This window comes from Vicugna pacos, chromosome 5, assembly GCF_048564905.1.
Source record: "Vicugna pacos chromosome 5, VicPac4, whole genome shotgun sequence".
Classification (NCBI taxonomy): Eukaryota; Metazoa; Chordata; class Mammalia; order Artiodactyla; family Camelidae; genus Vicugna; species Vicugna pacos.
Window position 1 is genome coordinate 65,725,770 of NC_132991.1, and position 27,670 is coordinate 65,753,439.

The window sequence follows — 27,670 nt, forward strand, 5'->3', positions numbered from 1 at the left end:
GCCCTGGCTCTGCCCACCAGCAGGCCAACACAAGCTCTGGGATATCCTGGACCCCCACTGCCAGCTGTCTCAGGAACCAGTTCCAAACACTAGCAGTCTGACAATGGCTCTGGGACCCCTGGGCCCTGTAGTGAGACCCCAGGATCCAGCTCTGCCCACCGATGGGCCAGCACAAGCCCCAGGGACCTTCAGGGTTCCTCAGCCAGCCGTCTTATGACCCAGCCCTGCCAACCAGCTGCCAGCAGCCTCTGCACAAGGCAAAGCCTGGTAGTCAATGGGACTGGGGACCAGCTGGGCCTACCAGATCACCACAGTACCCCACCACAACAGAAGGACCCACACGGCCCACAGAGGGGCACTCCTGGAGCATATAGCTCTGGTGAGCAGAGAGGCGCGTGCTGCTGGGACTCATAGGATGTCTCCCACAAAAGACCACTTCACCAAGGTCAGGGAGTATAACCAACCTACCAGATACACAGAAACAAAAACAGCAAGTTAGGCAAAATGAGGGGAAAGAGGAACATGTTCGAAACAAAGGAACAAGACGAAACCCCAAAGTAGAACTAAATGAAGTAGAGATAGCAACACGGATGGACCTGGAGGGTATTAAACTTAGTGAAATAAGTCAGACACACAAAGGCAAATGCTGTCTGTTATCACTTATATGTGGACTCTAAAAAATAAAACAAACTAGTCAACGTAACAAAAAATACACAGACTCACGGATATAGAAAACAAACTAGTGATTACCAGTGGGGCGAGGCAAGGGGGAGAGACAAGGCAGAAGTAGGGGGTTAAGAGGTACAAACTAGTATGCATAAAGTAAACAAGCTACCCTAAGATGTGTTATAAAACATAGGAAATAGAGCCAGTATTTTATAATAAATATGAATGGAGCATAATATAAAATTTTGAATCACTATGTTACATACTTAAAACTAATATACTGTAAACAACTATACCTCAATTAAAGAAAAGAGACTCCAGTGAGGTCTGTGGCTTGAAGCTGGAGTGTGGATCAGTGATCTGTGCCCGCCACTAGGTTAGGAGGCTTCTGTTGCTTGGCACTGACTCTGAGTGTTAGCTGAACACTCAGATATGGTATATTTATACAATGGAATACTCTTCAGCCATTAAAAACTGACAACATAACGCCATTTGCAGCAACATGGATGTTCCTGGAGAATGCCATTCTAAGTGAAGTAAGCCAGAAAGAGAAAGAAAAATGCCGTATGGGATCGCTCATATGTGGAATCTAAAAAAAAAAAAAAACATAAATACAAAACAGAAACAGACTCATAGACATAGAATACAAACTTGTGGTTGCCAAGGGGGCGGGGGGTGGGAAGGGACAGACTGGGATTTCAAAATGTAGAACAGATAAACAAGATTATACTGTATAGCCCAGGGAAATACATACAAGATCTTATGGTAGCTCACAGTGAAAAAAAATGTGACAATGAATATATGTATGTTCATGTATAACTGAAAAATTGTGCTCTAAACTGGAATTTGACACAACATTGTAAAATGACTTTTACTTAATAAAAAATGTTAAAATAAAAATAGAAAGAAAAAATTACAAATTTTTTCAAGACAATTGATATATATTCCCAAATTACTTTCTAGAAAAATCTATACCAGCTGATACTCTCACTAGCCATGTTTGGCACATATTTACCATTGAACTATTATAAAAACTAAGCATTTTTTAATCTGCTGATTTGTTAGTGAATATGGCCTATCACTATTACTTTTTAATTTGCATTCTTTGATAATCATCGAGTTTGGCTTTTGTGTTTATATTTACTATACTAGTCATCAGAGACAACTCTAGACTCTTACTAGCCCAGGGATGGCACCAGAGAAACCTACATAACAAACCTGGCTAAAAACCACCCTTATTTTCTTTTCGTTTCCTTTATATTTTTACCATTGCTATCCCCTAAAAGCTTAAGGTGCTTTTCCTTTTTTTGTCACTATTCTATGAATGCACTGTTCTTTATGAAGATGTTATAAAAGCCCGGCTGACACCTTGATCTTGGACTTCCCAGCTTCTAGAGCTGTGAGAAATAAATGTTTGTTGTTTCAGCCACCCAGCCCGTGGTATTTTTATTACAGCAGCCCAAATGGCCATACTAGGCCCTTAGCAATGGAGCTATAGATTACCTGACTTCTCCCTAGTTCTTTCCCATTCCTTTTTCCCCTCCCCAGCTTAATGCACCATATGACTCAGCAAAACAATTTATTCACAGATTCCCACTTCTTGCGCTAGGAGATACTCCTCTATGGGTCTCTCACGTTTTTACATGTCTTACAGAGGCTCTAAACAACAAGGTCCTACTGTACAGCACAGGGAACTACATTCAATATATCTTCTAATAACCCATAACGGAAAATAATCTGAAAAAGAATACACATACGTATGTATAACTGAGTCATTTTGCTGTACACCTGAAACTAACACAATATTGTGCATCAACTACACACCAATTTTAAAAATTTAAAAAAAAAAAAACAACACAAAGCTCCGACTGATCTTTACCAGGACCATTTCTCAGAGTTACATCTATAGCGCACAGGCTTTGGAGGTGAGGCGATGTCTTCCTCCAGGACAAAGAGCAGCCTTGCTTACTGCTCGCTATAAAACAACAGGTTCCCAAGCTCCGTGTTTCTCTTCTGTAACACAATCCACCACATGTGCAAACGTCCATCTGTGCTTAGGGAGTCATTGTCGTGGGGCTTAGGAAACAAGGGAACTGACACAAACGCTGACTGACGCTTATGCTACTAGCCAGGCTGTGCGTCACATTTACTGGTATCTTACCACGGAATCTTGTGTCTTCTGCCAGCATCCACGAATCCATAACAGGCTAAGTCATTAGCATGTAAGTAGAGCAAAATCAACAGTGACAGTGGGGTTTCTGTTCCGTTGCCCGCACATTCTCTTAAAACATTCTTTCCTCCCGTCTTCGCCCCTTTGTTTCTTCTTTTTCCTTTTTTTTTGGTTATTACCGTTTTTCATTCCTTTTTTATATTTTTATTTTTTTATCAATTATCCTTAGGTCATGCTTACAGGCCTTCAAAATAACGGTGAGTCAGTATCTCCTTTCTTCTTCCAAACCCTGCGAAGATTTCAGCATGCTTTAACACCAATTATCCATCCTCCTTTCCCATGTTATAGTTGTCTTTTATTTTAATTTTGCCTCATTTTAATCTTCCCACCTTTTACTGGTTTTGTTTCATTTGCTGTAGGCAATTGTTCAGGTTTACCAGATGCTCTCCAACTGTTTTGCTCACCATTGCCTCTTGCACCCCAATCTGTCCTTCCAGGTTTAATTCTTTTCTTAGAGTGAAGCATATCCTTCAGTAGTTCTCTCAACAATTTGTGAGAGGTGAATTCTTTCCGCCTCTTCATCTGAAGCACCAGTATTCCATCCTCACTCTTTGGAGACTGCAGTAGCAAATGTTTTCCACATTAGTGCACATTAAGAGTCATCTGGGGAATTTGTCAAATGCAGGTTTCTGGGTTCTTTAGGAATTCTACTTTAGTAGTTTTGGAAGGAATGGGACAGGATTAAACCTTTTCAATTGCCATTTAAAATGACTCTAATGTACATATGTCAGGGCCACACTTTGAGAAGCAGTAGCACTACAGACAGAGGGATGCCATGGAAAAGATTTTTAGTATGTTTTTTACATCTTTTCTTCTAAAATGTATACATACAAATTAAATGAATTTTAGGAAAAAGAAGAGAAATGAGGAAGAAAAGGTCACTTAATTATATCCAAATACAATGACTGTTAATATTATTATTTACAATTAATGTTCATTATTAGGGGATTCCGAATTTGCAGATACAACTACTTCCTGAAAGTTCTATGTAACTCCAAAATTAATACTTGTGGACCTGCACACAGTGCTGAAAATTTTGAGCAGCCCATGGGACCTGCACTGGTTTCCAGCTGAGGTCCAGACAAAGCCAGTCTGCCTTGTTTCAGCTCTCATACAGAGGTGACAAGAGGATTCAGCCGGTAGGGGGCAGTGTAGTGTAGTGAAAGAACTCCAGCTCTGGGGTCAGCTGGACAGGGTTTGAATCTCAGCTCTGGCTCCTGTGACTGTGATGGTCTCAGGCAAGTCATTTAACACCTCTGAATCTCATTTTTTCCCTACCAAAATGACTTGTTTTTAGTATTTAGGATTATTATCTATGTGATACATATAAGTCCATATTTCCCCTAGTAGCAATGATTCAGTATTGGCTAATTCAGTGTCTCCAGATTGTGTGGAACATAATTACCATTGTGAAAATTGGCTGCATTTTCTTCCAGACTTTTTAATATGCTTGTTTTTTGCAACATTGCTGTTGAGATCTGTATAATATATTCCTTACCCAAGGTCAGCCTCTCCCATTTCTGATCACCATCTCTAAGGCAGTAGTTTCAACCTGGCTGCATATCTGAATTACCTGTAGTGCTCTTAAGAAATACTGATGCCCAGACTCCATCCCCAGAGATGCAGATTCTATTGCTATGAGGCGGGGCCCATGTATCCATAGCCTTTAAAAGGTCCCAAGTGGTTCCAGTGAGTTATTTGGAGAAGAAGCTAACAGCTCAGTGCACTCTGAAGCCACTCATTTGGCAGCCCCCCCGCCCCTGTGGAGTAGTACTCCCCCACCCCCAGCTCTGCTCTGGCGAGGGCCCACTCCTCAGTGCCTGGAACTCAGCCGAGTGGCCTTCCCCAGCGATGGTGCTATTTCTGCCGCTGAGCACGCTGGAAGGGTGAGACGGGAAAAGCCAGACAGTGTCTTTACTGACCCACCCCTTAATCTCCCTTCAACAGTACCATACAAGGCTGGACGAGAATACCAGGCTTTCTGGAAGATTAGAGGTAATGGAAGGGACCTACAGAGCAAAGGAAAACTGCAAACCAGGTACCAGAGGTGACTGCTCCGACAGTCCAAGGAAAAAGCCATCAGCACCAAACAAGTCTGTGTGCAGACCCCGATCCCTGCCTTCTGCCTCCTTCCTCTCTTAGGCAGTCCATGGGACACACCCTGAGTAGAACATCTCCCAAAGTCTGAGTTTCTCAGACTAGAATATTCCGGGGAAGGTGGAAAGGGGTCCCTCTACCATCATAAAGTAAAGATATGCATCTCTCTTCCTGATAGATTCAGCAGGTAGCCACTGAATCAAATGTGTGCCGTGCACACAGACAGAAAATTCTCAGAGTTCGGTACCAGTTCATACCAAGCATTTAGAGAAACAGTTTCCTAAATGCAAGTTAATGTGGCCCCCACATATATTGAAGATAATGTTTTATCTTATTATGCAAAACAATGTCACTCTCACCACCCACAACCATTTCCTATATTCTCACTTTAAAATGCTTTCCAGATTTCTAATTCCTGTACCTTTTCCAAGCGTCAGAGCCACTTATCTCTGAAGGTTACACTCTGGCTCCACAAAGAAACAGCAAAGCATTGAAAACACTTCTTGCTTTTCTATTATATCAGATCATTTTGTTAGGGAGGGCATTTCCAAGACTAGCTTTTGTCAGTAGTAGAAGGCAATACGAGGTTTATTATCCCTTCCTACCTCATCTGGGGCGGGGCGGAGGGGGTGTGGAGATGGGAGGAGGAAAGAGAAGGTTTCAATTCTTATTCTCTCTGTTTTTGGATTTTGATACAGTTTTGTATGTTAAGACGTTTACTAAACATTATTGCATAAGTACTTTCCCATGCTGCAAAACAATGTAATTAAGTATTTTTAGCTGCTAAAAAAAATTTCATTGACTAGGCACACCATGGGCTACTTAAAAATTCCCCGATGTGTGTGTACACTAAACTTGTTTCCAATTTTTATTTTCTTAAATAATGCTGCATTAAACATCTTTGTATACAAAGCACCTTGCTGAGGCCTACTTGCTGAGGATGGATGCTGAGAAACAGAACTGCTGAGTCACAAGACAGAAATATTTTTTAAATTCTTGCTAAATACCAGGACTTTTCCAAAAGACACGTACAAACTTGCATCTTCACCAGGAGACTGGATGGGAATGGTTTTTAAATGAGAAATGACATGACCAGATCTGCATTTTAGAAACATGTCTGGCTTCTTGTCTAGGCCTGGTTAGGTGGGGTTTTGGCAGTCCGGGTACAAACAGTGGGGAGTTGGTAAAAACTAGAGGGAAGGCTTCACTGAGAAGAGTTAGCCACAAGACAACCAGCATAGAAGCAAGGTCCAGACTGGCCTTAAAACCACCATGACTATATCAGGAAGTTGAAGGGAATCTGGAGCAGTACCATCCTCTGTACCATGGCGGCCACCTCACGCAGTGTCTGCTAGATTTGGCTGGAAATTCCTGCAGCATCTGAGGACCCCTGAGGATATTTTCTGTCCACATAAAGTTACATTGTGCAAAAATGCCATCTACATGGATATCAGAGTAACAAGGAGCATAGAAATATCCAGACTGTGGGAAGTCTAAGACAGAGAGAACTGAGGACCAGCCAGTGGTGGAAGAATAAAGCATGTCTTTGAAGAGCAAGAAGCACAGTGTAAGGCTGAGAAACAGGGAGAAGTCAAGCTTTGCGGGTATATGAGGTGATGACAAGGGCTTCAACACGGCAGGCAAGAAGGAACAGGACAGGAAAACTTTCGAAGGAAGCAGAGCATATTAAAAGACCAGGACTTCAGCTGGGTTTTGGTTTCTATGTGGCATCTGAAGGTTTACATGTGTTCTGTGGTTTTCTGCTCATCAAGCCATCCTAAACAGTACATTTCCCAGACAGGCCATATGAGAGGGAATACCCAGAAGACAGTATGGAGGCACAGGGCAAGGACAGCATTCAAACAGCTATTCTCACCTTTTTGTTTGGCAGAGACCCCAATCTTTAGCCAAGCACATCGCTGCCTGAAACAAAGACCACACTTCCCAGCCTTCCTTGCAGACAGGTATGGCCACATAACTAAGTTCTAATCAACAAGATACAAGCAAAAGTATCAGGTGGGTCTATGAGAAAAACCTCAAAGGAAGGTGAATCTTGGAGGACTACTTAAAATAAGCCCGTTTTGCTTTTTCTTTAGGGAAATGTGAAGAATTACTAAATCCTACTTCCAGGCTGATGCAGATCACACCAGAGGTAGAGAAAAGCACCATCTGGTTAAATATACAACGTGCTACAGGAGTTCTTTGGAAGGAGATATGGAAGGTTTGGATGGACAAAGTGAGAGCTGTACTAAGAATAGTGAGCAATTTTAAGAGGGAGATAAATGGCAAAAGGTACAAAGAGAAAATACCAGTATCTGCATATTCTTAGGGACTTTCAGCAAATGACAAATTAATGGAATGGTTATCACGATGAGGATTTTCAGCTACCATGTCAAGCTGGCATGGCAAAGCCTGGGGGGCAAATGGACCTGTCAGTATCTCCTAAATCACACAATATACACAGGTGATTAATAAATGGAGATAAATAAGGGAAACACTTAAATCAGTCATATGTTTAGTGAATACTTACATTCAAGGCATTCAAAGATAAATACACATAACTCACTTTCAAGAATCTCGTATTATAGATCCATCATATTTTCAGTTTGTTTTATTCCCACAGAAGAGGATAATGGTTAAATCACTATTTAAAAAACTCTTACATGTGACCAAATTACTATCCCCTAGAACAGGTTTGTCTCAACTACATCACAACTGAGCTCCTAGGAGCTTCTAACACCTGTGATGCAACCATGATCAGAACAGTTTATACGCCCAAAAGATTATTACAGTAGTGGTGTTTATTGTAAAATGGGTACCTGCTGCAGAAATATCCTATTTAATTCTGAATCATGTTCTAACCACTTTCTAGCTCTTCTAAAATAGAGGAAATAATATTCTAATGCCAATTAGCTCAGCAATAAAGATATTGAATTAAACCAGAATAGTGAGGAAGACAGAAAAGACAGTTCCAGAGACCTCTCATTTAAACTGAAAATGAGATGTTAAGCTGAGGACAGGGGAGGAAAATTAGTGCAAAAAAAAAAATTTGAGTTGTGATCGCTCTAATGTGGCACCATAATAACAGACTTCTAGCCCATGATTAATTTGACTGTTCACATGAGTCAACCTGCCAGTTATGTCAAAAGGAGTTGGCCTGAACAATAAATTCTGAAAATAGTTCCAGCAGACATGAGAGCAAGTGGGAAAGGGGGTGGACAGAAAGAACAGGGGAGGAGAGATGAGTTTGGAGAAAGGCAGATCCTGGAGGTGAAGCAGAATTCTACTCACCTGTCACTGACTCACTGGCTTTACTTTGACACAGTGAGCTCTTCAACATTGGCTCAATTCAATGAGCACCCGCCTCATAAAGGGAGAAGTATTCTAAGCCCCAGTCAGACACTGCTTGTTCAGATTTGGAACCAACCGTTCATAAAGTCAAAACTCACCTATGCAGCGTGATTTGATAGATATTGAAAGATATTTGATAGATATTGAAAGATATTGATAGATATTGCCCCTAAATTTTTGTACTTACTGCTTGACTTAGGACCTGAAATCCTCATTATTATAACCCTTCCATTAAGCTATATCATTCTCTGGAAGGTCTCAGGAAAATGCAAAGATTTGTGCTTGTGCCTGGTACCCACTGCCAGACAGTCTCGTTACCTTCCTGCCTCGATATCCTTTTAGGGAGCATAACTAGGGTTTTCCCAGTTGCCTGGGATAGTTCTGTGACTAGGCTGATGGATTCTGGCTGATCTACAAATGACTAAGCCAAGAGAGTATGCATATTGTTAAATATGTGGCTTTTTAAGAGACACAAGTTAAACAAGTTCCCAGGCCTTTTGAAAATTAAAGGTAAGACTGCTTGTGGATAATTAAGTCTTGCAGCAATAAAAATGAAGGAACTACAACTACATGTAAAAATGTGGATGACTCCCACACACAAATGTCAAGCAAATGAAGTCAGACGTAAAAAAGAGTACATATTTATAAAGTTCAAAAACAGGTAAAATTATAGTATTAGCAGGAAAGAAGATAGTCATTATCTTTGTAGGAATAAAGAAATGGCAATCGGGAGGGGACAAAAAGGGGGCTTCTGGTGTGCTGGCAATGTTTTATTTCTCGAACCAAGTGATTATTACCTGATTATTTACTTTGTGATGTTTCTTAGTAATTCATTTGTATTTCATTTACTTTTTTGGTATATAATATACTTCAATTAAAAATAATTTTTTAAGTTTAGAAGTCAGCTATATATATATGTATGACCTCAAAGATCCCTAAATAGCCATAACAGTCTTGGAAAGAAAAGAAAATTGGAAGTCTCCCACTTCCTGATTTCAAAACTTACTACAAAACCACAATAATCAAAACATTTTGTACTGGCATAAAGACAGAGATATAGACCAAAGAGACAGAACAGAATCCAGAAAAAAAGGCCTCTGCATAGCTGATCAAAGGATTTTCAACAGGAGTGCCCAGACCACTGAATGGGGAAAGGACAGGCTTTTTAACAAAATGGTGTTGGGAAAATGACTTCCACCTGCAGAGAAACGAAGTTGGGCTCCTGCACTAGACTATACACAAAAATTAGCTCAGATTGGACCAACGAGCTGACTAAACATAAGAGCTAAAACTACAGAACTCTTAAAAGAAAATTTAGAAGGAAAAGCTTCATGACATTGGATTTGGAAGTGATTTCTTGGATATGACATCAAAAGCACAGGCAACAAAAGAAAAAACATTCAAGTTGGACTTCATCAAAATTAAAACCTTTTGTACACCAAAGAACATGACCAAGAGTGAAAAGGGAACTCAGAATGAGAAAAAACATCTGCAAATCACATATCTGATACGGGGTTGATATCTAGAATAAGAAAAGAACTCCTACAACCCAACAACAACAAAAACCTGACTTTTTAAGTGGGCAAAGGATCAAGTGACATCGAATAAGAGCTTTACACCATCATCTCGCCACAGATCATTGATTTTTGACAACCACCCACAGACCAGAGTACCTCTGTGGGAGTCTGGGAGTCCAGCAGAGAAGCTCCAGCACCTCACTGAAGTGAAAAAAACCTGAAAATAAATGCATTGAAGAGAGTAAGAAGAATAGTTCCACTGTACGCCTATCATCTCTCTGCCAAGGCTGCACAGCTCAGGGCCAAGAGAGACCCCCTCAGGCTGCAGTTTTCCCAAAAGTGAGAGCTGGTAAGTACCAGGCTTCCCGAGCAAATGCAGGATGCCACCCAAGAGGCCCACTTCTTACTTGCTCCACCCAGCATGCTGAGGTGAACAGCACAACTAAAAGGTCTGGAGAAGCTAGGAGCCCAGCAACCAGGGCTCAGAATTCATCAGAGGGACCTGAACTGGACTAATCACTTCGTAGATTCCATCAAGAAGCCTGCCCATAAGCCGCTTGGGGCACTTTGCCTAGAGACCCCCTCAGCTGACCCATGGGCACCACAATGCTCCGAGTGCCTCACCCACACACCCTGCCATGGCTGGCCTCCCACATACACCCCTGGGGACGGCGAGAGCGAGCCCTTACAGATGGCATGGGAGCACGTGCAGAAGGCCAGCCCAAATCTGCGGGACTGCGAGAAGGCACAGGAACTTGAGCAATTCAGGGCACTGTCTTAGGGAAAATACACGAGAGGCTCTCGGCACCCAGCCTGGCTTTGTGGTATCGAGAGAAGGCATACAATTTTAGGAATGCAGCCCCACCAGGAACAAGAGATGTGGGATGGGCACATGCATAGAAAAGGTCTGAGAGAGCCTCAGAATCCCCAGCCAGAACGACTGGCAAAGGTGTTTTTCTCCTTCAGTAATAATAAAGGAGGGGACTGCTTCTTCAAATGTGGAGACAGCACTGCAAGGTTTCAAGGACACATGGCACCACCAAAGGAGTCTAATGGTCTCCAGCAACCAGCTCCGAAGAAATGAAGATCTCCAAATTGCCTGTCAAACAAATCAAAGTAATTATTTTGAGCTACAAGAGGACACAGGCAAACAACTCAGTGAAATGAGGAAAACAGTACATGAACAAAACCAGAAGTTCAACAGATATCTTTTTCTAAAGATAGACATCATTAAAAAAAAAAAAAGTACCAAACCAAAATCATGGAGCTGAAGAATACAATGAATTAAATGAAAACTGCAGTCATCACTATGGCGATGTAGGTCATTGCTGAGTTCCTTCCCCCTCACAAGAAGACCAGCTAGCAACTACCCATAGACAAGACATCATTGTGAAAATCCCAGGACTCAGCGGTGAGACTGATGTACCCCTGCTGGACCACAGAAACCAAGAAGGTCCTCACTAGAAGGGTCCTCACTAGAGGAGCAGCGACACTGACCACATTGCCTCTCCTCCAGGCTGGCACAATGCCACTCAGACAGGGCCCCCCACCCCCGCCCCAGCCTATGGATTCCCCAGTGGCAAAAAGAGATCTCAAGGCACATACCCAGCTCCCCCAGCATTGAGAGTCACTTCCTGGAAGGCCTATTCAGTCTCCCCTCACAGGGATGGAGGGTGGGGATCTGGGGGCTTGACTACCTGAGATCAGATTGTTATGGAAAAGGGGGATGAGTGCTCAGATCTTGGCAGCTTCAGTTTCCCCAAGAAGAAATCCCACCCAGCACCTCTGCCCGTCGGCAGAGGCAAGGCAGCAACCAGAGAACTTGGTGTGCAGTTCTGTCTGATTCAAGACCGCAAACAACAAGCTTTGCCAGCTTTGAGGCTTGCTCTGTGGCCCTGCCCAGGCAAGGAAGTTAATTCGTAGCCCCACCTGCTGCTGAAAACAACCTTCAGCTCTGCCTGACCAGGAAGCCTAACCAGGGCACCCAGAAGGCTATGTAGCCCACCCTGCAGCCCCACTTACAGCAGCACATGAGCAGAGAGCCCAGTTGATGGCTCTTCCTGTCTGCAGAGCAAAGCCAGTGGCCCTGTCTGGCCAGGGAACTCCGTGCACAGTTCTGTCAGATTCAGATCCCAAAACAATGAGTTGTGCCAGCCTTGGGGCTCCTTCTGTTGCCCAACTCAGGCAGCGAAGCCATTTCATAGTCCTGCCTACTACTGAGTCCAATACCAGTCCTGCTCAGCAAAGAAGCATGGCCAGAGAATCCAGGCAACTGCAGGTCCCATCCTACAGCTGCAATTGGCAGGGAACCAAGCCAGCAGTCCTATCCAAATGGTTCCAGCCTGTGGCATCCCCCACACCTCAGAGCTCAGACAGTGGCCTTTCCCCAAAACAGACCCCTATAGAAAGCCCCATTTGCCTAAGGACGTCAAGCCGCGCTCACTGGTGAAGGAGCACGACTGTCAAAGAAAACCTGTAAGGTCTCAAAGAGGGAAACACCTTCTCAAATGCTCTGATACCAATCAAAGAAATCAAGGATCATGAAAAATCAGGTAAACATGACACTACCAAAGGAAACTAATAAAATTCTAATAACTGATCCTAATGAAATGAAGATCTGTGTACTATCTGACAAAGCATTCGGAATAGTCCTCTTAAAGTTTAGTAAACTACAAGAAGAGACAGACAATTAACAAAATTAAGAAAAAAAATGCTTGAACAAAACAAGATTCGACAAAGAAATAGAAACCATCAAAAACAAGCAAACAAACAGAAATCCTAGGGCTGAAGAATATAATACTGAAATGAAGAATTCAGTACAGAGCGTTAGCAGCAGACTCAAGAGCAGAAGCAAGAATCCTGCCATTCGCTACAACGTGGATAAACCTGAAGGACATTATGCTAAGTGAAGTAAGTCAGACAAAGAAAGACAAATACTGCAGGATCTTACTTACACGTGGAATTCTAAAAAGTCAAACTCATAGTAATAGAGAGTAGAATGGTAGTTACCAGGGGCTGACGGGTGAGGGAACTGGGAAGATGCTGGTCAAAGGGTACAAAGTCTCAATTATAAGATGACTATGTTTGGGGGAATCTAACATACAGCATGGTGACTATAGTTAATAATAATGTATTGTACAGAGTCCCCAGCTTAACAATGGTTCAACTTAAAATTTTTCAACTTTATGATGGTGGAAAAGTGATACACATTTAGTAGAAATTATACTTTGAATTTTGATCTTTTCCTGGGCTAGCAATATGCAATACGATACTCTCCTGTGGTGCTGGGCAGTGGTAGCAAGTCTGAGCTCCCGGTGAGCCACGCAATCACAAGGGCAAACAGTCAACACACTTCCAACCCTTCTGTACCCAGATGACCATCTATTTCTCACTTTCAGTGCAATATTCAATAAAATGCATGAGCTAGTCAACACTTTATTATAAAATAGGCTTTGTGTTACATGATTTTGCCTAACTGTAGGCTAATATAAGTGTTCTGAGCACATTTAAGGTAGGCCAGCTTACTGTGGTGTTCCGTAGTTTCTGTAGGCAATTTCAATTTACAATACTCTCAACTTACAATCAGGACAAAACCCCATTGTAAGTCGAGGAGATCTGTACTTGAAATTTGCTAAGAGAGTAAATCTCAAGTGTTCTCACCACACGTATAAAAAAATGATAACTAAGTGAAGTTAATTAGCTTGGCTGTGGTAATCATTTCACAATATATGTGTTTCAAAACATCATGTCATGTCGAATATACATTTTTACATGTCAATCATACTTCAGTAAAGCTGGAGAAAAACATGGTCAAAGGACTTGAATAGACATTTCTCCCAGGAAAATATATAAATGACGAATAAGCACTTGAAAAGATGCTCTATATCACAAATCATGTGGAAATCATATAGGGAAATGTAAAGCAAAACTACAATGAGATACCACTCTACACCCATTAGGATGGCTACTATCATAAAAACAGAAAATAACAAGTGTTAGTGAAGACAGGAAGAAGTTGGAACCCTTGCCCATTGCTAGTACAAATGTAAAATAGCGCAACTGCTATGGAAAATGTTACGTCAATGCCTCAAAATATTAAAAACAGAATTACCATACAATCCAGCAATTCCACTTCTGGGTATATACCCAAAAGACCTGAAAGCAGGGATGTAGATATTTGTACGCCCATTTTCAAGCAGTATTGTTCACAACAGCCAAAAGCAAGCCAAATATCCATCTACAATGTGATATACACATTCAACAGAATATTATTTAGTCTCAAAAAGAAAGAAAATTTTGACACATGCTACAACACAGTGAACCTTGAAGACATGCCGAGTGCAGTAAGCCAGTCACAAATGTACATAACATAAAATACTGTATGACTCCAGCTGCATGAGGATCCCAGAATAGTCAAATTCACAGAGACAGAAAATAGAATTGTGGTTGCCAGGGTCTGGGGATAGGAGAAAATAGGGACTTACTGTTTAATGGGTACAATGTTTCAGTTGGAGAAGATGAAAACTTTCTGGGGATGGATGGTGGTGGTGTCCCTGCACAATCATGTGAATTTACTTAATGCTCCTGACCTGTACACTTAAAATTGGTTCAAGTGGTACATTTTATGTTATGTACATTTTACAACTTAAAAAGTCAGCTACGACAAAACACGGCCCGCAACTGAAGCTGTACTCTCTGCCAGCGCTTCCCCAAAGGAAAGCAGGGCACTAGACTAGTGCCTGGTTAACTGCATAGGAATTACTTTCAGAGCTTGGCCAAAATATAAGCTATGTCTAGAGCCCCAAACAAGATTCTAATTCATAATGTCGGGGGCGGTGCTGAGCATTTTTTTTATGTTCTGAGCATTTTTTTTATGTTCCCTTGGTGAGTCATGTGTAGCCGTGTTTAAAGGCTGCTCTTCTGCAATTTCATCATATCAGATTTATAAGCCAAAAAGCAATTATCTATCTTTTGTTTAGAATTGACTCAACTCTAAATGTACTAATTTTGTATAAAGAAACATAGATTTTTGTTTATTTTTTTACATAATGCTAGGTTGACATTCAAGAAAAGCCCCAAATTGAATAAAGTCCAAAAACGACCTTTCAGACATTTATTACTCAAAAAAAAAACTGATAAGAATCTTTTAAAATTAGGTTTCTAGGCACATGTCCTCAATTCCTTCTGTTAACTTTGCATTGAAATTTCTTAGATGTCCACTGAACACTCCCTAAGTGAGCAGGGAAATGTCATCTCACATTCTGTCTTGGCAAATGCTGGTGCTATAAAAATGTCTAATTCTTTGCTCATGGGTACATCACAGTTTATATTTTAAAAGTCAGCTTCTACCTGAAATAATTAGTGTCTTTTCAGTGAAAGCACGACACGGTAATTATATCCCATTTGCATCTACAGATTTCATTTATTCTTAACAACTTTTATGATTTTACATTATCAATCAGCATCTTTCTGGAGCCAGGAAATTTTTTTAACTACATGCTAAATCAACAGCTTAAAGATGTCTACAGGCAATTCTTGGTAAGTGGTGACAAATGGTATCATGGAAAGATCTGAACTGAAACCCAAAGACCTGGCTGGTATCTAGCCTATGTGCCACACAGGTTCCGTGTTCAGAGCTAAGTACTCACTGCCTCAGCTGAGCTAATGAAAGTACCCTGAGTCAAAAGTTCATGCCTCCTCCCGCGGTCAGCCTACATACAATGACTCTTGGACCCACACCTCCTGCCTCAATCCACACATCTGAAGGTCCACCCATCTTTAGAGTTTCCTGGCTTAAAGCTTGCCTGTGATACAGCTACATCCCAGTTCAATCTCTCTCTCTCTCCACAATCCTGCTTTCCTCACTCTCAAGCTCTAATAAATCATTGGCAACAGAACCTTCATCTCAGAGTCTGTTTCCATGGAAACCAGACTTGCATCACCTATTCTCTCAGCTAGCTCTGTAACCATAGTAAAGTCACTTAATCACACCTCCCCCTGTAATTGAGTAAGTCTTACTGGGCTTAGAACCACAGGAAATTTCCAGCAGCACACTGAACAATGCTTCCCACTGGCAGAGGCCTGCCCTCAGAACTCACCTGCTGTGCCCAAGTTCATACATTTTCCAATCTATCCCTTTGCATTCAACTCCCTTTAGATGGCAAGGAAGGGAAACTCTGTATCACTACCAGGCATATCTTTAAGGTCCAGCAATTCCGAAAGAGCCTATGGCCTTTCAATGGATAGAAAATGACCTGGGATTGGGGTAGTTTAAGGTGATTAAAGTTTACCTGGTGTAGGGAAAATGGAGTCAGTCAGGCTCCGTCGCCGGACGACTGGTGCCTAGTGACGCAGCAATATTATCCCGCATGCGCAGTACCCCTGTATTGTTACGTAATACTTGCGCTGCGAAAGCACAATGGTTAGCTCACGTAGTTTGCGGCGTTGTCTGGGTGCCCGCTTTGCTTGCCCTGCAATAGGAGGCGGGCGGGGCTTGCCGACCACTCCCCACCCCACCCCACCCCCACCCCGCCCCACCGCAGCCGTTGAAGCCTGCGTACTCCGCTCTGCAATAAAGGCACGACGGAGACCTTCGGCTTCGCCTGTGTTCATCCGTATCTGCCAGAATCCGTGAACCCGCCAGGCCTCGAGCACCTTGAGCGCCTGCAGTACACCCGGGCTCACCCAGGACTTCCCCAGTTTTAGCACTAACATCCTCATGTACCAGGAAGCTTCTCAGACCCAAGCAATCCTGGACAATTGGGCACCATAACACGGCTCCATATATCCCCTGGTCCTTTGGGTTTGCATGATTAGTCATCATCCGGGTGATTTTGGCTGCCTGATTGTGCATGAGACAGAGTAGAACTCCCAACCCACAAGATTAGGTCAGATCTCCCGCTGTACACTTTCATGGCCCTCTCTCTCTTTTTCCTTTGTAAGACTTATCACACCTGTAATTATTAGTTACGTAACTCTAATTTTTGTCTCCTCAACTAGACTGCGAGTCCCAGATGGACCCTCGTGCCTTGTTCATGGTTACATCCTTAGTGCTTAGCAGAGAGCCTGGCATACAAGCAATGACCAATAAATATTTGTTGAATAAATGAATGAAGTGGGAAGGAAGGAGATGTGCAACGCCTCGGACCCACTGAGGGTGAAAGACACATATTCATAATTTTCTATCAGATCAAGTATACTGTGCCTGGAATATAGTAGGCCCTCAATTTTTTTTTTTTAATGTGTTGTCTGAATGAGCTATATCACCATTTTGAGGGTCACTGTTTCAAGTAAGTTCCCTGACAAGGAGATTTTAAGTAGTTTATCTAAAAGAAACCGTAGCAGATATGTAGTCAAACCTTCCAATTTCTCCCTCAAGGCCACTGCATATCACATTTGATTCCTTAAATAATATTATCTGTAGATTTCTATTTTTTTCTAACTGGCTACTACTAGTATAAAGCAAGTCCTTTCGTAATACTTGAAGACACACTGAAATTCTCCTTTGTGTATCTTCAGACCATAATAATAAATGATGAAGTGTAACTTGCCACCCACGTAACAGCTTTTTGATCTTGTTGATGCTTAAAATGATACTGGTCTGAATCGAAACACATGTTTAAAAAGATACAGAACTTCTGTTTTCTGTGAAGTTGCTTATCAATAAGTGTTATCCATTTTCAACAACAAGTCGTAGAAACAGAGTTCATATTGAAAACGCCATCCTTTTAGATCCTGGTGTAATGATAATTAATTTGGAACATGAAAATGGATTTTGCCAACATGAGATGTCCGAATTGATTTCTGCCCTTGTTCTTTACTCTTATAAGTGGCTTTTATCTTTCGACCACCTAGAGCTCTGTAGAAGCTGAACAGTTTCATTTGTCAAGCTGAAAGATTACTTTGTCTCATCAATTTCATATCAACTATAAAATATTTATAAAATTTTATGGATGAGTTCATTGCTGCAGTTTATAATATGAACCAAGTGGTACAAATAAATAAGCAAACAAGCCAGATGATAAAGAGATAGTTGGTAGATTAAACAAGTCAAAGCTTCTTTGTCTCACGCCTAGCTTCATTGCAAAATTATGAAGTTTCCATCCCCCACCTCCACTGTCAAGGCTCTTTGGCTGAGATGATGAGGGCTTACAGCTCCTCGCGGTACTGTATTCAGAAAAAGAGATGCTCTAAGACAGATGTTCTCATGGCATAACGCATGGACCACTTGGTATCTGGGAGACCCTTTCAAGGATTAGGAGATAAAAAATTAATTTCATAAAATTACTAAGACATCATTTGAGAGTTATGCCCCACTGTGTTAACATTTCTGTTGATAGCAGAAAGCAATAGTGACTGAAAGTGCTGGCATCTAAGTACATATCAAGATAGTGGCACTCAACTGTGTTAGTGGTCATTATATTCTTTACCGAAATGTACTTCCTGGAGAAAAAAACAGTTTCATTTAAGAATGCCCTTGATGAATTAGTAAAATTATTAAATTTATTATATCTGGGTGGTTAGGTACATGTCTTTTAAATATTCTGTAAATGAAATGGTAAATACACATAAAGAACTCTTGTGTATTATACCTGAAACGTCTGTAATATTGTAAACCAACTATACCGCAATAAAAAAATAAATTAAATTATATTAAAAAGAACTACTATGTATTGAAGAAAAATAGTCTCCAGAAAGAGCATTTGTGCAGTTGATTTGCAAACTAGACTAACTGCTTTTTCCTAAAACCCCACTGTATTTGAAAAAGCAACAGACAGGCAAGGAATGCTTATTCAGATTTGGATATTTGGCAGACATTTTACTGAAAATAAACAAAGTGAACCTTTAACTTCAAGGAAAACAACTGACAATATTTCACCAATAATAAACTGCAAGCTTTCAAGTGAAAATTAGGATTTTTAGAAAACTGTATGCAATACTGTGAATTTAACGGTTTACCAATACTTAAAGACTTTTCTGATAAAATTGGTAGTAATATAAATAAATTTGTATATTGTGTAATAAAATGTGTCAGCATTTGGAAGACCTGTATATCTCAGTGAAATGGCATTTTCCAAGTGACAAATACATGATATATTACCAAATCATGCATGGGGAAAAGATTCATTAAAATGCAAGATAAACCAATGGATTTTAATATAACAGTATAAAACGATCGTTGGTATGGTTTTAGGTTCCACGTTGCAACAGTTCTTTAGGAGACTACCACTCCTCAAGTTTTGGTGTAATTTCAAAGACAAATATCCACAATTACCTGACAAGGCTATTAAAATACTCCTCTTCTATTCCAATTTACATCTATGTGAGGCCAAATTTTTTTCACAGTTCTACCAGGCCACAGATTGAATTCAGAAGGAGATACAAGAATTCAACTGTCTTCTATTAAATAAAACATTTAAAAAATTTTTGAAAATCTGTGAAACAATGCCACTCTCTTCACTAATTCTTTTTGTTTTGAAAAATTTAGTTATATTTCATTAAAGCATTATTTATGTTAATATGTAGTGGGATTATTATTGTTATTTTAATTCAATTTATAAATAAATATTTTAAACTTTTCTCAATTTTAATTTCTGATGCAATAAATCTCAACAGATATAGTTCATATAAACAAAAGCTCTTTGGGATCCTTAGTACTTTTCATGAGTATAAAAGGGTTCTGAGCGCAAAAAAGTTTGAGAATCACTGATCAATGATGCTGACGTTCTTATTTGCTTAAACAAGTTTGAGTTCATTTTTTGTCACTTGCAACTAAAGTCAGAATTGATACAGAGGGAAAAGAAAGGAGTTGAGTTCTAAGTTTGGCATCACATCAATACAGAGATAGAGAATCAGCTTCAATAGTTAGAACAAAGAACAAGAATTCAACCAGTGCAGAATATAGGAGGCAGATGACTAAAAACTCAAGACTTCCTCACACCCCCTACTTAAGGATCTGTAGAAATGTTGAGGATACTCAGATTTGGAATTACCTGGCCTTCAAGGCTTAGCTAGAATATACTTATTATGGAAGCTAAAGGACTAGATTTTTGCATGTGCTTGATCAACTTCTATACAAGCAAGAGTTTATTGCCTGAGGGGCACCATATCAGAACACAAGATTTAACACCCTGGCAAATACCCAAAAGGGTGAGAGAAACTCACTGGTTGGGTGGTTTTAAAAACCTGGAGAAAGAAATGGCCCATGCTAAGTGAATTTGAAATGCATGAGTTGCCATGGCAGGCAGTAGAAAAAAAGATAATTAAAAGCCTCAGGGAATTGGACATGCTGGGAAGCATAGATATGTGGAGCCAGAAAATCAGAGAATTCTTATTCCACAGGAGAACCTGGAGGACACACCATTCATAAAGGCCGTTAGAAATGCAGTGGTAAGAAGGGCATCAGTGTCACTAAGAAATTCAGTGGGGTCCTCCTCTGCACATTAGGGCTGACCATAGGAGAGGCAGTCACAGACAGCGGCTCAGAAATAGTGGTAATAATGGGCCCCTGAAATACTAGAGACCAGGCAGTGCCACATAACTGCCCAACAGAAGCCCCTTCCTAGAAGGAAAAGATATGCCTGGGATCAAGCTCACAGAGGATAAGAGAGCATGTGTAAGCTTCATGGGGAAGTAGTCCAGACTCCTGGTTGCACTAAAGCTCCTCCTTTAGCTTACACCTCATGGTCATAGGGAGGGCCCCACGTGAACAGCTGAAGCAAGAGGGGAAATCCTGAGCTTGGTTTACAAATGGATTGGCTCTGAATGTGGATGAAAGGTGAAAATATACAGAGGGTGCATTATAGTCCCATTCAGGGATGACTTGGAAAGACAGTGGTGAGAGAAAATCTTTGCAATGGCAGGAGCCTCATCTGATACATCTGATCATTCTCTTTGTGTAGAAAGAGAAATGGTCCAAGATGAGAATGTATACAAATTCATGGGCAGTAATGAATGGCCTCATAGGCTGGTCAAAGGGTTAGGAGGGAAATTCTGAGTGACTGGAGAAAAGATTTTGTTCTGGAGGAGAGACAAGTGGGTGGACAGATAGGAATGGGCACAAAGTATAACAATTTTTATATCGAATGTTAACACTCACCAGTAAACATCTACCACAGTGGAGGCAATAAACAACAGAGTAGATAAAATGGCTTGGCCAGTTGATCTTTGCCAATCTTCCTCGTTAATCACCTGAGAATTGGAAAGGGGCATACAGATAGAGTGACCACCATGTCAGAAATGGAGGCTACATATGGACCCAACAGCATGGACTTTTACCTACCAAGGCCTATCAAGGTCCTGCTATCTCTAAATGTCTAACTTGCCAACAATAGAGACCAACGTTGAACCCATGATTTGATACTCTTTCAAAAGCCATTTGGTGCAAGTTAACTACTTTGGATCCCTTATGTCCTAGAAAAGCCAGGGATTCATTTTCTCAAGAATACATACTTTTCCAAGTAATGGGGTTGTAATTTCTGCCTCCTTTCCTGCCAACATCCACCATCTGGGGAGCTTAAGTGACAAATTTGCAACCATGAAATCACACACAAGATAGCATCCAGCAAAGGAAGTCCAGTAATGAGCTCATGACCATAGGATTCACTGGTTATATCACACACAGTACCACCTGAAGAGCAACCAGCCTGAAAGAGCAGTGAAACGGCTTGCTAAGGTGTAAGCTTAAAGACAGCACTCCATAACAAACCGTGTTGAAGCTGTTTTCCAAATGTGTGTGGAGAAGTGGATCTGCACGGCTCAAAGGGAGGACTATGGTAACCATGGAGACGCAGCTCTTGGTGGTCCCTGTAAAAGGACCTCACTGGTCAGCAACCAGGAGTGCGAGTAGCTGACAGCCTCTAGCTACAGCACCTTCAGGATCCACTAAGTGTTTGTGCTGAGCCCATGAGCCTCCCGGACAGCGCCCAGGCAATGACTGAGCCACCGCTGCCCAACGTGGAACTCTTCTATGGGTCGTCTTTATACCGGAAACCCCTTCCGGGCTGGCCAAGACTGTATCAGACTACACCACGGTCTGTGGCTCTTCCCACCCAACCCTCTTTCTTTCCCCCTCTCTTTTCGTAAGTGTCAGACATACACTGCTTCTGAAGACCTTCTCCGCCTACCCTTGCTCCCCTCATTTTTATATTTCACAGGCATTTTTATTTGACAGGAATGTTTCACAATAAGTCTCTTGTTGCATTTCTAACTCTATCCCAGTGTTTCTTCCAGGAACACAGGCAATAATTAAATTTTTCTTACCAATAAAAAAATGAAATTAAATTAACTTTTATTTCCTCCTCGCCACTATCCTACTAACGGGCCTCTACTTAACACCATGATATTCAAGCACTCATTAATGACCTCAATGTGTACTGTTAGCTATGGCACCTATAAAAAGCCCAGAGTCGTTCATTTATTTACCCAACAATTATCTATTGAGTACTTACTCCATGCAAGACATAGGCACTAGAAATACAGTATTAAACAAAGCAGAAAAAGAGTCCTTTTCTTCATGGAACTTACATGCTAATGGGAGCAGATAGACAATTAAAAAGACAGACTGTCAGAAAAATGCCTCTCTGTACTATATTGCTTTTTTTCTTAATGGAATTGCCTTTCACCATATGACAGCACAAAAGTTAGCCTCAGCTTTTTATTATGAACCAGTTTAAGAAAGAGCCATATGTTAAATCTCTGCTGCACTTTTTTGGTAGAACAACTAATTATAAAACCAGTTTGGTCTACATTAGAAAAAGCACCTATTAAATATGCACATAGGCTGTGCTCCAACAATTTTATTTCTAGGAATTTATCCCCCAAAAATAATCATGAATATTCAAAAAGCTCATCCACAGGACTAGTAGTGGCAGGATTTTTATACTGGAAAAAAATAAACTGAAAACCATCTAATAGACGACAATCTAGAATTATTCAAATAAACATTTGGCCATCCACACAATGGAATACTGTACAATCATTAAAAGAAATGTCGTACAAAAAATGTCGGCAAGGAAAGATGATCACAATGTATTTAGTTGTAGGGGAAGCTAGTCACAAAACAGTAATCCATATGCTTTTTACAGGATCATCCCATTAAAATGCATGTCCAGAAGCATATATACCAAATACCAGCTGTGTTATTTTTGGATAATGGGATTATAGATCATTTTAATTTTCTGTTGGCTTGTCCATAGCTTCAAATTTTTCTACAACAAACAGGTAAGTTTATTTTATCTGCTACCTTAAATTTCTTAAAGTTCTATTTTCATTTTTGATTTTGGTAAAGAAAAGTCACTCAACATCTCTGACTTGAACATCAATTAGTAAATTTGTCAAATAACTTCCAGATAGTTAGTTAATGTTCTAGAAATAAATATTTTGATGGCCACAGTTCTTTCACTCATAGCACACTAACTGGAAGGGGTAGAAGTGTTCTGTGCCCCCTCGTAACAAGCCTACAGGAAAACAAGTAGCCCAACACCAGTGTCTCCAGAAGCCTTTGATGAGGATGCAGAACAGGCACATCAGACATGTTGCTAAGGAACACAGGGCTCCTTCAACACTTACTGATTATGGATCGATGACAATAGCTCTAAGCTTTCTATATTACAATTTCTTCCTATATGAGAGGATTTCCCTCTCTCCCACCTCCCCTAGTTAAGAAAAAACACACATACGAACACACACACATGCGCACACACACACTCAAAGGATCCTGCAATGGCAAGTTATTAGAGCAGACATTTTCATGAAATTCAAAGAAAGAAGAAAAAACACCCTCTTCTGCATAATAACAAGTCAAAAGCTGTGTGGGAACTGACAAGAGATTATCCCTTCCAGAATCCCAATGTTCGTTGTCTGAATTTTAACATACAATTTATAAATAAGCATATATATAAATTATGTACATAACTTTATTTTATATATAAAATACAATTTATTATATTATATATAATTGATTGTATATGATTAAATTATATATAATTAAACTGTATAATTTATATTTTTATAAACTATATATTTAAACTATATAAAATTATAATTAAAATATATTAAGTATATATCAAATTAATATATGAATTAATTACATGTTAAAATATATTAAATTATATATAATTTATATATATATTATAACTTTTTAAGGCCAATCATAAAGGAAAAAAAAGCATACTGCCACTCCAAGAGTATACCCCTCAGTGAATTTTCCCCTCTATCCTCAGAATCTCCTACTCGACTTTCAGTGTTGAAAAAAAAAGATTCAATGTTGAAAAAAATATTTTGAAAATTAAAAGGTGTCTAGGAGGGGTGGGGTGGGTATAGCTCAGGGGTAGAGTGTGTGCTTAGCATGCATGAAGTCCTGGGTTCAACCCCCAGTACCTCCATTAAATAAACAAACAAACAAACAAACAAACTTAATTACCCCCAGAAGGTATCTAGGAGAAATAACCAAGATCTAGACTTCAAAGCATATGGGCTGAGTCCCAGAGAGGAGGGGAGGAGAGTCAGGCCACACATCTGGGTGGAGAGGACTCCCACTCTGGGATCAGGGCCTTGTAAAACAGACAGCAACAAGGAAAGCCAAAGCCAAGGCCGGCTGCCAGATGCAACTGATAAAGACACACTAGCCCTTTTTAGATTTAGACAGTGTATTATTTACATTGGCAGCAAAACAGTAGCCAAACCTCCAGCTCCCAGTTATTCTTGTTCCACACAACAAAAAGGGTGACTCCCTAAAAATCAGGGCCGGAAGACTGCAACACCAGCCGTGGGACATTCCACTGCTGTGGGGCTAATTCTAAACTGCAGCTGGAAGGTTTTGGAGCCTGCAGCTCTGTTCCACAGGGGCAAGGCAGGAAACATCATACTCAGCAGTGCCCCGAGAGCTTTCACACCATGAGAAACTCAAGGCTGATGGCCTTGGACCAGCCTATCACAGACCTCGTGTTCTGGGAGAATAATAAACCATTCTGCCAAGACTCAGATTAGCTGTGGTTCAGGTCCTCGCCTACATGACCTATGTGGATATGCGTGAGGCTGCCAGGGTGCCGTATGGAGTTGTTCCTTAGAAGCCCCACATAAGTTCCATCGTTGTGAATCTTATGTAAAGACTCAGCCTTCTGGAGTTCTGTGAATGCTCATCTGCAAAGGAGAGGAGGAAACCAATCAGTCAGCCATACTCAGTAGGGGGAACCAGGGAGACCCAGAATCTCCTGGCCTAGAGATCATCTGATTGTTAACCTACAAATAGGGTGTTAACCAAACCAATTTTACCAAAGGCCTTTCCTAACTCCAAGATAAGGAAGTTAGTGACTGGATTATAGAGGTAATGACATACATCCTAGACTAATTAAGATAATATATATAAATACAGCACAATACATGATATATAGCAGATGTTCATCAAATGATCATTTCTTTCATTCATTAGTTTGTAATTTATTTATTCAACATACACTCTTTGAAAAGTTGCTATCAGCCAGATATTAAGTCAGATGCTGGATAGACACTGGTGAATAAAGTAGACAAGGCCTAATTCTCATGAAGTCTCCAAGCTCTTAAGGAAGACAGGCACACAATAAATATACGTTCACAAATTGTGTATGCTAAGTTCTAAGAAGGAGAACCATGTATTACACTAGACATATTGAGAGACACAAAAATGTGATATACATGATAATTATTACATCTTTAAGGAGCGTACATAACCTACTAAGGAGGACAAGATGAATAAGCTTTTATAGAAAAATATACGAAAAATTTTCCAACTCCGGAATTTCTCATTGCTTCTGTTTTTCCCAATTTCTCTTTATTAATATTGTCAATTTGGTGAAACATTGCACTCATACATTAATTCTTTAGACACGGTTTCCTTCTTTGGCTCTTTATAGTTATAGATTCATAAATAATAATTTCTATATTTATATTATAGATTTTGTATCTATATTAGAACATTCTCTAACACCATACAAAAAATAACTTCAAAATGGATTAAAGACTTAAATGTAAGACCAGATACTACAAAACTCCTAGAGAAAAACATAGGCAGGACATTCTTTGACATAAATCACAGCAATATTTTTTCTGAACCAGCTCCTAGAGTAATGAAAATAAAAGAAAAAGTAAACAAATGGGACCTAATGAAACTTAAAAGCTTTTTGCACGTCAAAGGATACTATCAACAAAATGAAAAACAATCTACAGAATGTGAGAAAATATTTGCAAGTGATGTGATCGACAATGAACTAATTTCCAAAATATACAAACAGCTCATACAGCTTAATATCAAAAATTAAGCAACCCAGTCAAAAAAATGGGCAGAAGACCTAAACAGACATCCAGATCCAAAGTTAGATAATGTTCTTATTTTATTCTTTTACATGTAGCTGTCTAGTTTTCCCAGCACCACTTATTGAAGAGACTGTCTTTTCTCCATTGTATATTCTTGCTTCCTTTGTCATAGATTAATTGACCAAAAGTACATGGGATTATTTCTAGACTTTCTATCCTGTTCCACTGATCTATGTGTCTTTTCTGTGTGTGTGCCAGTACACATCCAAATGGCCCACAGGCACATGAAAAGATGCTTAATATTACTAATTATTAGAGAAATGCAAATCTAAACTACAATGAAGTATCACCTCACACCAGTCAGAATGGTCATCATTAAAAAGTCTTCAAATAAATGCTGGAGAGGGTATGGAGAAAAAGGAGCCCTCCTATACACTGTTGGTGAGAATGTAAATTGGTGCAGCCACTATGGAGGACAGTATGGAAGTACCTTAAAAAACTAAAAATAAACTTACCATATGATCCAGCAATCCCACTTCTGGGCATATAGAGAACTATAATTCAAAAAGACACATGCACTCCAATGTTCATAGCAGCATTATTTACAATAGCCAAGACATGGAAACAATCTAAATGTCCATCAACAGATGACTGGATAAAGAAGGTGTGGTGTGTATATGTGTGTGTGTGTGTATGAAAATAAAATATATATAATAAATAAATAAAAATTTATTTATTGACAAGGGCTTAATGTCCAAAACATATAAACAACTCATACAACTTAGTATATAACAACCCAATCAGAAAATGGGCAGAAGGCATGGCTAACATTTCTCCAAAGAAGACATACAGATGGCTAATAGTTGCATGAAAAGATGTTCAACATCACTAATTATTAGAGAAATGCAAATCAAAACCACAATGAGATAGCATCTCACACCTGTCAATATGGCTATCACCAAAAAGTCTACAAATAATAAATGTTGGAGAAGATGTGGAGAAAAGGGAACTATTGTACACTTTTGGTGGGAATATAACTTGGTGCAGCCACTACAGAAAACAGTATGAAGGTCCCTTAAAAAATACTAAAAATAGAACTATCATATAATCCAATAATTCCACATCTGGGTATATATCTGAAGGAAATAAAAGCACTAATTCAAAAAGATACATGTGCCCCAATGTTCATAGGAGAACTATTTACAATAGCCAAGACTTAGAAGTAACCCCAGTGCCCATCAAGAGATAATTGGATTAAGAAGATGTAGTGTACATATATACAATGGAATATTACTCAGCCACAAAAAAGAATGAAATACTGCCATTTGCAGCAATGTGGGTGGACCTAGAGAACATTATGTTTAGTGAAATAATTCAGACAGAGAAAAGACAAGTACTGTATGATATCACATATGTGGAATTTAAAAAATAATACAAATGAATATGTGTGTGTGTATAAATATATATATACATACACATATGTATGTATGTATATATCTCAAAACAGAAACAAACTCAC

General features: G+C 40.0%; 1 protein-coding gene and 1 long non-coding RNA gene across 4 annotated transcripts in view; one reads left to right on the forward strand and one right to left on the reverse strand.

Moving 5' to 3' along the window:
• ADAM23 (ADAM metallopeptidase domain 23) overlaps nucleotides 1-16,227 on the reverse strand; it is a 216,114-nt gene extending 199,887 nt beyond the window's left edge. The window contains exons 1-3 of one of the 3 annotated variants that reach the window (XM_072961389.1): nucleotides 16,152-16,187; nucleotides 10,551-10,960; nucleotides 10,018-10,078 (exon numbers count right to left, since the gene is read on the reverse strand). In XM_072961389.1, coding sequence (XP_072817490.1) covers nucleotides 10,018-10,078; nucleotides 10,551-10,559 — 70 coding nt within the window. In that variant the 5' untranslated portion in view covers nucleotides 10,560-10,960; nucleotides 16,152-16,187. Of the gene's footprint in view, nucleotides 1-10,017; nucleotides 10,079-10,550; nucleotides 10,961-16,151 lie in introns of all 3 variants that reach the window. The other 2 variants (XM_072961393.1, XM_072961391.1) reach the window with 2 other exon arrangements.
• Nucleotides 16,228-16,413: 186 nt separating this feature from the next.
• On the forward strand, nucleotides 16,414-16,971 carry LOC140696640 (uncharacterized). The gene is made up of 2 exons (XR_012073147.1): nucleotides 16,414-16,748; nucleotides 16,861-16,971. It is a non-coding gene; the product is annotated as an uncharacterized lncRNA (long non-coding RNA).
• The last annotated feature ends 10,699 nt before the right edge of the window (nucleotides 16,972-27,670 follow it).